Source organism: Empidonax traillii, unplaced genomic scaffold (genome assembly GCF_003031625.1).
Source record: "Empidonax traillii isolate 1590-97213 ecotype Southwest subspecies unplaced genomic scaffold, ASM303162v1 scaffold457:size789790, whole genome shotgun sequence".
Taxonomy (NCBI): domain Eukaryota; kingdom Metazoa; phylum Chordata; class Aves; order Passeriformes; family Tyrannidae; genus Empidonax; species Empidonax traillii.
Window position 1 is genome coordinate 549,539 of NW_020955650.1, and position 12,281 is coordinate 561,819.

The 12,281-nt window shown below is 40.1% G+C and overlaps 1 protein-coding gene across 1 annotated transcript in view; it reads left to right on the plus strand.

Annotated features, from left to right (window-relative positions):
- Positions 1 to 12,281, plus strand: part of BRF1 (BRF1 RNA polymerase III transcription initiation factor subunit) — a 178,828-nt gene that overhangs the window by 62,384 nt on the left and 104,163 nt on the right. Inside the window, exon 4 of the mRNA XM_027895346.1 lies at positions 12,153 to 12,184. Within this exon, the coding sequence (XP_027751147.1) occupies positions 12,153 to 12,184 (32 nt within the window). The remainder of the gene's footprint in view (positions 1 to 12,152; positions 12,185 to 12,281) is intronic.

The window sequence follows — 12,281 nt, forward strand, 5'->3', positions numbered from 1 at the left end:
CTAATTGGACTTTGCACTATTAGTCACAGCCCTTCAAACCTGGCAGTCCAGCCAATTTTATGCTTGTCTTCTAGGCCAGCAAGCCAGGCCACGATGTCTCAACAACTTGGCTTTAGGAGCACTGTGGCAGAACACGTGTTCAGCTTTGCTGAAGTCAGGATGAGCAGCATCCATTGCAGTGCCAGTGTCACTGAGCTGGTGTTGGTTGGGATGCCACTTTGCACAAAGGTGCAGCTGAACTGTCAGTCCACAGGGCAGGTTTTTTGTCTTCTGCTCTGGGTGAAGAGTCCAGAGTGATCTGTCTCTGTAATGGGCAACACAACAGGTGCTCACTGATTTAATTTAAGGTTTTTTTTTAAGGAGCAGTGACTAAACCCTCTTCCTGACTTGCACAAACTCCATTTTCGCTTCCATAGGGGGAGTTAAAAGCTGAGAGGGTAGTCGGGGCCAAATCCTGCCTGTTCTTCTTTTGAAGCTCTTGTTGCTGTGCAATCTGAAATGCAAGAATTGTGGGACCAGGAGAAAGGCAAACAAGTGGAAGCTTTTGTAGGTGAATGGCCAGGCTTAGAGAGGGTGTATACCCGGTTCAGTTTCTTCCTCTAAGGTTATTCCTGTGTGTTTCGTTTTTTACTAATGTGTTTATTATATATGATTCTATTGACCTGATGTGTAAGCAGTTGTGGCAGCAGGACTGTAACTCCAATTTGCTTCCTCCCAGCTCAGTGTCCTGGTGATGGAGGTGTAGAATTTATGGCATTTTATGACACATGTCAATATTTCAGTCCTCATCTTTTGACTGGAGAAACTGAGGCACAGAAGGAAACAAAACAACTTGCTCATCTGACGTCAATATGTTTGTGCCCCGTGTGGATCTATGCCTCTTACTGCTGCCTCCCATAATGTTTTACATATTAGTCTTCTGTTTTACACATTACTCTCCTGTTTAATTTTGCTAAAGCACTGGAATATACTTTTCCAAGCATATTGGCCAAACCCCTTGGAATTTTAAGCTAAAATTGGGAAGAGGAGCGAGTCCTGCAGGCTCACAAGCTCGGGTATTGCCTTGAACTTGTTAGGCAAAATTCTAGGCTGAATTTATAAATCTCAGTGGTGGGGAAAAAGTTATCATTTTTCTTGAAAGCTTTGCAAATATGACACAATCAGCGAACAGCTGTAAACATTGGACTCACAATAGCATTCTCAGTTGTTGTTCAGAACAGAGCTGTATTTTAGGAGCTTGCCGTCAGCATACTGGAGAATGTTATTTGCAATTACACTGCTAGGTTACAATAAAACTACTGCAAGACTCTGTGAAAGGCGTCTGAGGAGATCTTTCCCAGCATATCACTGGCAGTTTTTATTTTCCCAGAGGCAGATGATATGTACATCATTACTGGCTTGTTTTTTTGCTTTCTCTCATGAAGAATTCCAGCAGCTGAGATAAGTTTACAGCTTCTTAAAAACTGATAATGACAGAGCAGTGTCTGTGCTGTAAGAGAGACGTTAGATAAGTGCTTGCCATTGCTACGGCATTCAAAGGAAGATAATACAGGGATAAAAGTTTAAAATGACACTTCAGGAAAATACCACATTTTCCATCTTGATTAAAGTCATTTAAATGAAAGTTGTTAACTTTTAAGAACGTGAGAAATGCCATTTGCAAGTAAATTAGCTTCAGTTTGTTCACTAACTGATGCTGTGCAGCATTGTTTCGGGATGCTTTGTGAGTTCCTACCTAAGTAAAGTAAATATTGACAGTAATGCCAGCAGAATTGCAGTATCTGTGACAAGTGAATTGCACCAAATTGCTTACTGAGTACCTGAGTTTTCAGTAGGATATTGGTATGTGTATTCTGGCCCCTTTCTACCCTCTCTCCCCTCACACCTTGCCCCAGTAAAAGGTTTTTCCTTTTATTCCTTAAGGATCCTTTCATAAAGAAGAGTAACCTATAACAATGGAGTTGACATTTCCTTTGTCTTTTTTTTAACAATGAGAATTGATATTGTATTTACAAAGTAATTTTTGAGCAAATTGGTGAAAAATCTAATTAAATATTAACCTGAATAAAGGATTTTAAAGTTCTTATAGGAGGAGCCTAGCTATATGTGTTGGATAATGGAGGCATGAAAATTAAGACTGTCATACTTGAAAGGAGGGGCTCAATCTGTGATATCTCTTGCATCTCTCTTTATTATAAGGAGCTGAGGATGTCTCTCAGCTCTTAAGCTCGTTTTGCACGGGGGACAAATTTTTATCTTGATTCGCGTGTCATAAACCCACTAGTTAGAACAGGATGTTGCATTTAGACAGGATGTATCTTGAGTCTTTTAAAGGCAGGGAGGAGGTCTGAAAAATAATTGTTGACCATAAAGTTAAGTTGTCTACTGGGATATTATAGCTGAAATACATTTGGAAGATTGTTTCTCTGACCTTTTGGAAAGACTTGGGAACCCTAGAGTCAAAATGTGCATTATAATAGTAAGATAATCAGAATATTTCAGAGCATTTTACTAAGGGAGGGGAAACTGTTGTCTTCATTATAAAAACATGATAAAGGATGGAATGTTTTTTGTTGGGCAGTAGCAAAGATGGAAACAGAAATCCAGTGTCCTGAGGCACAGCTGAGAGTCCCTCTGGGCTATGCCTTTCAGTTTCTTGGGAAAAACAGATTCCCAAAGGGAAGCATTTGTTTCACATCCTTTTCTGTAGATGAAATACAAAGTGTATCAAATGCCTGTGACTGTATTTTCCCTGCTTAATAGATCATCTCAATGATTTATTCTCGTAATTGAACTGTCTGAGAAGTTAGCTGCATTTGAAGCCTCAGATCTGTTGTCTTTCTTCTGTGCCATGCAAACTCCTCCCTCCACCTTTTTTTTTAGGCTTGTTCAAGGACCAAATTCAGTCTTGTTCTAGAGACCACTTTTTAAGACATAAATTTGTTTTAACTTTAAAATCCAGTATATTATGTCCTTGAAGGGGAATGTGTCATGTTAAGAATTGCATTAATTTCAAGGTATGATGAAATGTCCCTTGCCCTGAAAGGTGTTTAAAATTAGTATTTGATGTTTTGAAAGTTAGAAAAGCTATTGCAGTTCTTTTCCTGTTTTTTTATAGTTCTTTTTAAGCAAGTATCTTCTCACCCTGCCAATGACAGCTAAAGGCAATATCTCCCTTGTGCATTGCTGGGAAGGAGAAGTGAAGACATGTTTGTATATTGCATCTTGTCCACAGGTGGGTAAATCCAGGCGTGCTAACTCAGTTGCTTCTGTCTGTTCATATCCCAAGATACCTGGGTAAGTGTCCAAGGAGGTAATGGGAGTTTTCTATTCCATGTTGCCGAATAAACCTCCCTTGAACACTCTTCTGGTGGTACTTTAAAGTGCAAGATGCATTATTCTATAATTTGGTAAAATGCATTATTAGTAACTCATTTGGGATAAGCTGCTATTTATGAACCATAAGGCAAGCTCAGTTTAGATAATATAACTTCATTTAATAAAAAATACAGTATAAAACCCAAATTCAGTATACCTCTGTGCTGTTATGGCTTTTGTAGGTTTCTGCTACAATGAACACGTAGGAATCTTTTTTATATTTAGTGCAGGCATTTCTCAAGTTTGAGAAATGCATGGGTTGAGGATTTCTTAATTCACCTATGCAGCGCATCAGTTTAGTTCCATGTTTCCCTATTCATTTTATTAAAAATATCTAATTCAGAGTGCTTTGAGGAGTTCAGCCAGTGTAAAAATGGCATGTCATCCTGACTTCCAAGCACTGCTGATAAACTAGTCCTGAGAGGCCAGTTTCCAGCTCCGTGCTGCGTTTATGTTCTGTAACAAGCACAGGTGATTGGGGAAGCTACTGTGAGTTACAGTAATGCTTTCAGACAAACTTGCTTTGATTACTACAAGAGTAGTAATTAACAGTTTGGTAGCATCTGTGGAAGTGTTGCTCCATCCGTTCCCCAGGAGAGAGCCAGACGCATCCATGGAGCCATTACACCTGCTGTTTTTCCGATGGAGAGCTGTGGGGGTGAGGCAGGGTGGGAATGCAGAGAGCTCTCCCTCCTGCCTGGGTGAGCTTTTCTGATCAGCAGGAATAGACCGTCGGGGGCAAAGGTATTCCTGTAGTGCCCCCTTTCAGAATACAGGGCTCCCTTTGGTGCAGTCCAGGTAATGAAATAGGTTCCTGCAGGTGCCCCCGGGCATCTGATAAAGAGGGGTTTGTTCTGTCATGGTGTTACATGACATGTGCTGAGATGATTCTCTTAAAGGCCTTTGAGAGTGGGAAATTTAACACATCCAATTGTTGTACTTCCCACCAAAGGCCTTTAAGGAGTCAGCGGCCTCAGAAGGGCAGGGCTGCAATTCATTCCTTTTGAAGCAGTATTTTCCCTTAAAGCAAAGGCTCTAGTGTCGCAGATTTTTTACTAAAAGAGTGACAGTGTTGTACGTGTACCGTGTTAGATAATGCCCATGCGTGGGTAAATCAAGTCCTCTGATACAGGCAGGAAAGCAGCATCTGAGTTTCTGTGCAAGCTCTGCCATGTCCCAGTGCTGGGACAGCAGCTGCCGCTCTCCTGCCCCAGAAGAGGTCTGCTGAGATAATTCTCCGAGGAGCAAGTGCTAATACCAGTGCATTAGCCTCAGTATGGGTATGAAAGCGAAGATGTAACGCTTGGCTTCTGGCATGGGAAATGTAGAACACTCTGCGTCCACAGGATTTGGTTTTATTCTGGTTTAATTGAGCGCTGTATTGCTAGTTTTTTCAGAAAGTATAGCTGGGTGTTTGCTGTGGGTAAAACCAGAGCAGTGCCGTGATGAACTCTCACACAAGGAACTGTGTGTGTACTTAAAACAACCGTTATCAGTTTTGAAAGATTTTGGGTTACTATAAAGCAGTTACTCTACAGGCTTTTGTTCCTTATTTGTTTTAAGGTTTCTCTTTCAGATAAGGTAGGTCTTTGTGTTTTGGAGCAAGCTGGGGAAAACTCTGCAAACTTTAAAGAGAAATTTGAGAAGGTGGGATGGGTGACTGAGAGATTGTCTCAGGCTCTAGTTTTGATGAATGCTTTAAGCCAGTGAGAGCTGGCGCGGCTTCAGAAAGAAGTTATCTTGCTTTGCCCTTGCCTGCTCAGTCCTCCCCCAGTCCATCCCCTGCCTTCTATCAGCCCAGGTGTTTGTGCAGTTACATGAGCACTTGGGAGTTAATCCAGCTGAAAACAGGAGAAAAAAAAGAAAAGAAAAAATATTTATTTCAGACAGTTCCTTTGGCTGGTTTGCCATGTTACTGCACAAATAGCAGCCCAAGGAAGGGGGTGGTAGTGGACTAGAATCAGACTAGTTAGGGCAGGGATTTATTTTCTTTTTTCATTTCTTTAAGTCTTTCAAAACTCTTCCATTTGGAGTTTTCTGAAAAGGCAGAGTGTCAGGCTCATGACAGTGCTGGTTTTCCTTTGCCACCTCTGAGCAGGCAGTGTTTTTCCTCTGCTCCTCTCTCAGCCAGCCGCTTCACGTTTCCAAACGAGTGCATTGCTGCTGTGCTGAATACTGGACTGTCATCTCAGAATAGTTCTTCCAAACCTGCACCTCTGAGTTCTTGTGAACTTTTCTTTCACTGTTGGTACAAGAGTCATAACCTTTATAGACTTTGTACACACGAGAGAGAACTGAACTCCTTTACATGTACTTAAATCTTTACTATCGGTGTCCTCCTTCCCAGCTGCTTTTTTGAAGCCTATTTTATTATCAAATGGCAGAATTTTGGACTGCAGTTTCATGCCTGCTTGTGTTTTCTGCAGCAATTTTACAGTTTATTCTGATTTCTTTTCTCCTTGCTGCTTGAGCTTTGCTCCTTTCCTGGTGCCTCTCTCCCATTCTCATCTGCCAGCCCTGCTCTTCTTTTAAGTTCTTCCTTAGACCTTGCTTCTCCTAGCAACCTCTCTTGTTTTCCCTCACCACCACTTGTTCAATTTACTGTTCGGGGGACGGGGTCTCTGTTTCTTGTTTGGAGACTTCTTGTTGTTTGAATACAACCAACTGTTATTTATACACGGCCACATCATTCAGGTTGAAGATTAACCTCATGTCTCTCACAACTTTTAAATTAATATTTACATTTTCATTCTATGCCTAAATTTTCTTTTCCCCAAGTAAACATACTAACCAGATTATCTTTCAGGAGCTTAGTATGGATATTCTTTGCATGTTTTATCCCTTTGATACCCTGAATAATTGTGAGTTGACTATACAAGCATTTTGAGACAAGAAATGCATTTTTTACTCTTTTTTTTTCTTCTGTTGTGTTGCGCTGTGTTATAAATTTACATGCAACTATGTAAATACTTGGCAATACCCCACAAAGCAGGTTTTTCACTTGAAGTCAGTAACACCAGGAACATGGCCTGGCCCCGGTCCTTTGAAGGGGATGTTCTCCAAGGGCAGCGTTTTCAGAAGTGCTGAACGCTTGCTGCATGTTCAGCCAGCCTGGCGTGCTTTTGGAAATGTTCCTCTAAATGGCAATGGCTCTGAAGACAATTATTAAGAAAAGCTGCAGCATTAATTTAGCAAAGACAGAGCTGTACGTGTGCTGGAGCCTGGAGGCTGATGTAGCTCGCAGGCGTTGATCCGTCCCGCCTGACCGGCTGCGGCGCCGACAGCAGCCCAGTCACCCCGGATTTTGTCTGCAGCTGCTGGAGATAGAGGGGAGAGCTGGTGTCAAAAGGCTAATTCAGGTCTTAGGTGAGCCAGAAAGCCACACCTCTAACCCTCTCAGTTAATGCCATGGAATCAGGCAGGCTGGATGCAGCCAGAAATGCCTGTCTCCTCTTTAATCTGCCTGGTGGTTGTACGATGCTGAATTACTGCTGCTAATTTTGTGTTGACTATGAGGTAGTGAGGTTGCATGAGCTGAAGGGGAACTGCTGGAGAAATGTCCTGATAGACCCGGGGAAGGAGTACAGGACTGGTTTTGTACTTACATTGGGGATTTTAGAATACAGAATTCAGAATAATATGCTTATATGACACACAGACATGCAGCTGTGTGCAAAGAAGGCAAAAAGCCCACAGACCAAAACAAACTTCTTATTTTATCATGCATTAATCTACATAAAGATAATTTTTTTATAAAATTTGCATTTATGTTTAGCAGTTTGATTTGCTAAATGCTATTTTTATTTGTGTGCTCAAGTGCAGCCTGTGTTACGTGGACTTCTTTGCACAGACAAAATTGGAAACTGGAGAAACTTTGGAAACTGGCTCTGTAGGGTTTCAGCCTCAAGGCAAAAGCTTTCATTAGAGATGTCAGAAATGAGTTTTCTACAAAAGAATTGGTTTTGGTTATTATTTTCTAATTGTTTTAGCTCAGTGTCATTGGAAAGAGAAATGTTTACTTTAAACAATTAGTGCTGTCAGTCAGTTTCAATTAATGGATAATTAAAATGGGAAAAGTTTGTAAAGCAGCAGAGGTACAACCATGATAAGCCATAATCAGAAATCATGTGGTGTATGGGGGAAGGCTGTGAATTGGATATTGAACTGAAAGGTCAAAAACTGCCAAAATGCTGTCACTAGTGTTTCACCTTGGACAGTTTTCTCCACTTCTCTGTCCACCCTCCCTTTTGTCTTATCTCTGTGTGTTTGTTACTGAAATTCCTTCTGGGAGGTTCCCATTTCTTGTGTAATTTATCCAGAACCTTAAAACTGAAATTGTAAATATTTCTTTTTATTTAGAACATGAGAAAATTTTGTTTTAACATTCAGATTTATTTTTTTTTTTTGGCTTTTCAGCCACCTTTCCTATTAAGCTTTGTTTTTCTGATTGCAGCTAGCTGAATTGCTGTTGTTGAGTACAGGGAGCAAGTTTATGTTTAAATATTTAATATATTTCATGGATCTGCTTTTAGTTTTTGTGAGAAACAGCATTTTAACTTACACTGAAAAAAGGCAGCAGGGCCCTTATGGATGTCAAAGTTCTTTTGAGTGACTTGCAGTCACAATTTCTTGGCATTGGTCCTCCTTACATGGTATGGCCGCTTTAAAATAAGTAAAAATGTTCTGGGAGTAACTTATGGAAACTAACTAAATAAAACAAATACTCTTTGTCTTCTCCCTGCTTCCTATCCATGCCTGTGTCTCCCAGATATGATGTCCTACATAGCTGAAGAATTTTTACACCTTAGCATGAAATAATCTGTTTGAAGGTTTCCTGATTATTGTGGATTGTCAGACACTAAAATAAATATTTATATTTTTTAAAATTTATTTTTAGTAGGGGTAGCAACTGTATTGCAAATGATATTTGTTATTTTAGCAGCATCTTCCACAATTTATTCCTGCATCTCTCTCTGTAACTTTGCAAATGGCAGGTTTGCCTCCTGCTAAATGTTACTATGAAACCCAAGGTGATTTTGCTGCACATTAGTACTTCAGGATTGCTGGAATATGTAAAATGTAGGTCTGTCTGAAGCACAAATGCATGCTTGTTTTGGTATTTTGGGGTTTAGGTTTCCGGTACTATTCATTTCATCATGAACTTTTGTTTCCTCTGGTGCTGAGAATGAGATCATTATTGCTGTGATTCATGGAGCTCTCACATTATCCACAGATTACTGGATTATAAAGGCATTCCGGCTACTCAGTCTGATCTCTTGCATCGTGTTGGTGAAAGGATTCCCTTGAATTTACTATTTTGCAGTAAAGCTTGTAGACTCATCTTATTTTAGATATTTCTAATGATGAGCAGTCAGTTGCATACCTTGGTGAAATTTGCTTGAAGAATGAATAGCAAAGGAAAAACAGTTAAAACTGTCAGTGCTTTTTCTTTTTCTTTTTTTTTTTTTTTTTTTTTAAATTGGGTGCATTCATAGCCTAAGTGCCCTTGAGCCCCATTATTTTGTATGTGTATATCTACAATATCAGTAGCTGTCTATCCCTTTGAGAGCCTTCCATGTGGGTAGCAGTCTCCATATGTAAAATGAACATTGTTTTCTTTCAGCCTCAAAGAAAACATTTATCTTATGATTGTATAATTTTTGAATATATACTAAGTATTATCTGCTGTTTTCAGCTGTTGTTGTACGTTCCCCTGAACTGTTCCAGCTCTGAAAAGGAGTTTGAAAACAACGGCCTGTTTTTACAACCACTTCCTGCTGATAAATCGTGCCCACAATATTCATAGTAAAGGCCAACCCAGTGCTACTGCATGACTCAAGTTTCCCCTTTTGATTTAACGTAGCAGCTACACATCTAATCAGGGAGAGAGATTGCTGGAGGCTACCTTAAATGAAATCCAGAAACACCACATTTTTACTGTGACCTTTGCTTGCAGTTTCAATGGACACTTGAAGTAACTTCTCTAAGGAGCAAAGGACTGTACGGTAAAGCATCTGTAGTGTAGCTCTAAATTGGCTCAGTTGCCTGAACCCTGCAAGTGAATTTCCCAGCTCCTTAGCTCTGATCTTGTGTCACTATATATGCACGCAGTGCTCTCTGTTTCTCCTTGGACAAAAAGGTGGGGTTGTTTTCCTTACAGTAATAAAGACCGAACATTTGTACTGTGTTAATAAATTTATTCCGCAAAAATGTGTTTAACAGTTTGAGGGGGATGAAGAATACTCTGGTATACAGATTTCATGACTTGTGAAATGCTTTGGTTAGAAAAGAACCTCTCTGGCTCACCTAAGGTCTGAATTAGCTTTTGGCACAGATTCTTTTCTGACTCCTCCTCCATCTCCAGTGACAGCAGCCAGGCTTGAGGACCACTCGGTTGCTCACATTGGTGCCTCAATAACCTATGAGATGCTTTTCTTTTGGTGTTTTTGATTGCGTTTTTTCCCCCTAAATTGTAATGAGATCTGTCAGATATTAGTGATAATTTTAGTTTATCTCAGTAGTGAAGGTATCTCAGGGTGGGCAAAGAATAACAAAACAAGTCAATAATGAGCTGGGAACATTTTAAGACCTTAGAATATTTCTGGACCACAAAATTGGCATAGTGATTTCTTCCTAGATCTGTTTGATGAGCTGACAGTTATTATGGTTCCTTGGCAATTGCATTGCTAAAAGTCTTTCCATTTTCTCCCTCTTTTCTATTTTGACAAAAAAGTTGCAGTGAATTCATTATTGCTTTGTGTAGATTTCTAAGCTGTATATTTTACAGATGGTTTTTGTTTTCAATTTCTTTACTTTGTTAAAATTTCAGATTACTTTAATCTCTTGCATAATACTACCTATAATAAATTTTAGATTTTTCAGAGCCATACTGAGTTTTCAGCTAATTGACTATCCAGCTACGCTGTGGCTTTTAATGTAGGAATTAATTTTCACCAAATAATATTAACATAATGTATTGAATTTTTTCACAAATTTGAAGTATACTCATACAATTTCAAATGCAAAATAAGGGTAGAAATGCTCAAGGATAAAAGTTCTTAGCAAGGAAAATGTTTATGTATTAACTGATTACGTTATCTGAATTGCTCTCCTTCCACGACTGATAATGTTTAGGAGAAACGTGTACTGTATTCCTCTGGCATAGAGTAAGAAAAACACTCACTAATACTTATGTTGCCACAATATGTACCAAACTGTACTGACGTCCCTGCATTTTATTTAATACTGGATTTCTTAACACATTGCTACATACACACAAACTCACATACAGCCCTGCGTACGTTTTCTTTGCCTGCCTCATACTCTCTCTCTCTCCCCTTCTCACACTTTACCTTGACACTCCTTTTAATAATAGAACCAGAACCCTTTTACGACATGTGAGCCACACCTGAGCAGCTGATAGGAGATCTGGCGTGTGTTCATTTACAGCAGCAAGAAGGCTACCTTTGCACTTTGAGCTTCATGATGCTTGGGGTTTTCTTTTCTATGTGGATATTGTAAAGACAATTAATTCATAAGCGTGTTTACTTTTAGTAAAATCTAATTGGAACTTGTAGAGGTTTGGCTTGTTTTTATCTATTGTGTGTTCCAAGTGTGCTCATAATGAGTAGTAGATGGTGACCTCATATTTAGCAGCACAGGATATGATGAAGGGAGTGAAAGCTCAAAGGTAACAGGTGATTTGCATGGCTGGAGAAGAGAGCAGGCAAAGCAGCTTTCCCTTTCCAGCTCTTTGACAGGTCCTCCTAGAAGAGGGCAAAAGAAACTTATGTCAGTTTTCTTAGTTTGCTCTTCCATCTGTGTTTCTGGGATCCTGGGCTCCTAAGCTGGCACAGGAGACTAATGATGCTTTATATTCTTAAGTGCAACAAGAGTATTCTGTCTTGCTGCTAGTAGTGTTTTTTTGTTATCAGAGAATAATAGAATGGTTTGGGTTGGAATGGACCTTCACGATCATCTCGTTCCAACCCCATACCATGGGCAGGGACACCTTCCACCAGACCAGACTGCTCCAAGCCCCATCCGGCCTGGCCTTGAATGTTTCCAGGGATGGGACATCCACAACATCTCTGGGCAACCTGTGCCAGTGCCTCACCAGCCTCACAGTAAAGAATTTTTCTTAATATCCAATCTAACACCTACTCTGTTTCAGTTTGAATCCATTCCCCCTTGTCCTGTCACTACATGCTCTTCTCCATCTTTCCTGTAAGTTCCCTTCAGGTACCTGAAAGTGAAAATTAGGTCATCCTGAAGCTTTCTCTTTTCCAGGCTGAACATTCCCCTTTCTCTCAGCTTTTCCTCACAGGAGAGGTGCGCTTTTCCTCTAATCATCTTGGTGTCCTCCTCTGGACTCGCTCCATGTCTTTCCTGGGAACCCCAGAGCTGGATGCAGCGCTGCAGGTGCTCTCTAAAGCAGAGCAGAGGACCCAGTTACCACTGAGTCTTTCTTAGGCTGCAGGATATGGTGAGTATTTTAGGTCACACGGAGTGCTGGCTTGTTCTTTGAGACCATCGCTTCACATGGACAACTTGTGCTGTAAATTCAGCAGGTGCTGGCAGGGCTTTTTGGGCAGCTGGACATTTAACTGGGTGTTAGTTGTTAGCATAAGTCGTGAATTGAAGTACCTAACCCATATTTGCTTTTTTTGACAGTTAAACCTGGGTTTATTTCTTCCCTTTTTTTTGGTTTGCTAATGAGATTGGGAAATAGTGTCACATTCAACAAGCGTGTATATTCCTTGACTTCTTCACAGACATGCTACTTGACCTCAGTGACCTTCTTCAGGTAATGTACCTTTTCTTAATTTGACTTTTTTTTTTTTAATTGTTAAAGTTTAAGATGTTTTAATTTTTCTCTAAAAATTCTGAGTGGAAAATCACTG